General features: G+C 41.5%; 1 protein-coding gene across 1 annotated transcript in view; it reads left to right on the forward strand.

Annotated features, from left to right (window-relative positions):
* The first annotated feature begins 93 nt into the window (after window positions 1-93).
* Window positions 94-2,229, forward strand: part of LOC102857528 (bile salt sulfotransferase-like) — a 31,120-nt gene continuing 28,984 nt past the window's right edge. Inside the window, exon 1 of the mRNA XM_006901811.1 lies at window positions 94-229. Within this exon, the coding sequence (XP_006901873.1) occupies window positions 94-229 (136 nt within the window). The remainder of the gene's footprint in view (window positions 230-2,229) is intronic.

The raw sequence follows: 2,229 nt of genomic DNA on the forward strand, positions 1-2,229 counted from the left end.
GCATTAAACAAACAACAACATTTGGCCTTTGGACTTTATCCTTTGCTTTCCTGACATCAGTCTATTGCATCTAAGCTGAAGATCGCACTGAGCATGACTTCTAATAGTTTTGTGTATGAAGGTGTTTATTTCTTTACAAATGTAGTAACACCTGAAGATATTATCTCCATCAGAGATGAATTTGTGGTGAGAGATGAAGATATCATTACACTTTCTTACCCAAAGTCAGGTAAGGAGGCCAGACTTATTGTCTGAGAGAGGGGTTAAGATAGGTGTGATGTTAGCAGACTTAAGGTAGAAATCAGAGAGAATGCTTAACACAGCTTTATTAAGGGGGGGGTGCGGAATAGGGGAGCCCCCGGGTGAAGTTCCTCATTCTGGGGCACAGAATGGGGAAGTCACACTGTGAACTTATTGGGGAGGGTTTTTATAATAGAGTTTTAAGCGGGGGGACATTCCCCTCTGACTTACGATCCATCTGCCAGGCAGGCAAGGCTGTTTGCTCTTCTTACCAGCGGCAGAGAAGGCCATCAGCATTTGAATGCTGAATTCTTCATTCTTCTCTTTGGCCCCCTTGTCCAGACTTAACTTCCCAGCCTCTTTAGTGATAAAAGAGGATTGACATATCTTTCTTTTGGCTGCTTCCTGCTGAACAGGGGCAAAGATTTGGGAGTTTGGAGGCTGGAGTGAGTCAGTCTGGGATTAGCGGCCAGGGGAGAATGAAGGTGGTCATTTCCTTGATCCTGTGAAGTAAGAACTTAAAGAAACGTGGAGCGATTCGTAACAATGTGCTTATGATTACTATTGGTTTTAGAGAAGCAAGAATTTATGATAGAAATGGGTTTTTTAGTTAATTTTGGAGAAGGCTTGCGGTTGAATTCTGTATGGAATCTTATTACTCTAAAAGTGTTGTTCTGGTTCTGCTACAGCGTGCTTGTTTATGTTAACATTGTGTATACAGTTCTCATGTTCTAATGCACAGGGTGCTTGGTACAAGAGGGCTTAGTCTGCTTATCAGGCTCTGGTTTTTAGCAGTGAATGTGTTCTTGAATGGAGAAGTGAATGTGTTCTTGAATGGTGGAATACTCAGTTTGGGCTGATGGAATGGCTTGAGGTGTTTTGGTGGAGTGTGGTCTAGAGACATTGATTGGTACTGCAGCTAGCAAGGGTCGTTGTAAAGAGACATACAGGGAACAGTGGGAAAGGTTGGTTATCATCTGACTTTGGTTAAAGAATAGTAAGGGGCTCTGGATAATTTGGACCCAGGTTGGGGTCTGCGTAGTTTGTGACTTCCCAGAGACTTGTTCTATTATGATCTGCTCAGCCTGGGAAATGTTATTGGAGACCTGCACTTGGATATAGGCATCTAGAGCATATTTTCTGCTTACGTGTATTGTGCTGGAGTTCAAGGATTTCTATTTAGTAGGATATTGTTGTTTGTTTGTATTTTGTATTTTAACTTTAGCTTGCTACCAGGCTTTTTAGGGTTTGAGATATAAAGGTAAAGTTGGAGTTTGTTTTGTTTAACAGAAAACTATGGTATTATAAATGCTAGGAATTTTGCTTGACTAATATGGACAACTTGTATTTCTTTTTTGTTATTTTGGTAGTATGAGTGAATTTGGTTATATACAGGAAGTAAACAAAGGATCGTTTATAGGATGAAACTGCTTTAGGTGATATTGAAATAGTGACTGTTACTTGGTATCTTTGGTGAGAGAAAGCTGAGATAATGAGGTGTTTGGTGGGAGCAGACTGCTGTGTGGAAGTTTTTCCGGGCTTGAGCGCTGAGTGAGATGAAGAGTAATACGGCTTACCATTCAAGAGGTGTAGAAAACTTGCTCAGTGAGAGGAGCATGTTTGACTTGAGGACGGTGCTGTTCATGGGGGTTACTTATGACCTTAGGAGCTGTGGGGGTGGTCAGGACCACTGTATAAGGTTTGTTTTAGCGTGGTTGGAGAGGCTTGGGTGCACGCTGTCTGATGAGAATGGCGTCTTTTGAAGTAACTTTGGTGACTTGGTCTAGACTTTTAGGTGAGAGTCTGGGGATGAAGCTGTCTGAGTGTTTTTAGAGTAATTGTTTCTGGAGAGAGAGAGAGATCAAGTATGACGCTAAAAGAAGGGCTTTGGCAAGTAAGTTATGTTTCAGCAGAAGCAGTTGGCCTAAAATGTGATCTATTCTCAAGAATATTCCAAGCATATTGGAGAAGAAGGTCTACTGTACTTTT

Source organism: Elephantulus edwardii, unplaced genomic scaffold, assembly GCF_000299155.1.
Source record: "Elephantulus edwardii isolate Elephantulus edwardi_28Jun2011 unplaced genomic scaffold, EleEdw1.0 scaffold00348, whole genome shotgun sequence".
Lineage (NCBI taxonomy): Eukaryota > Metazoa > Chordata > Mammalia > Macroscelidea > Macroscelididae > Elephantulus > Elephantulus edwardii.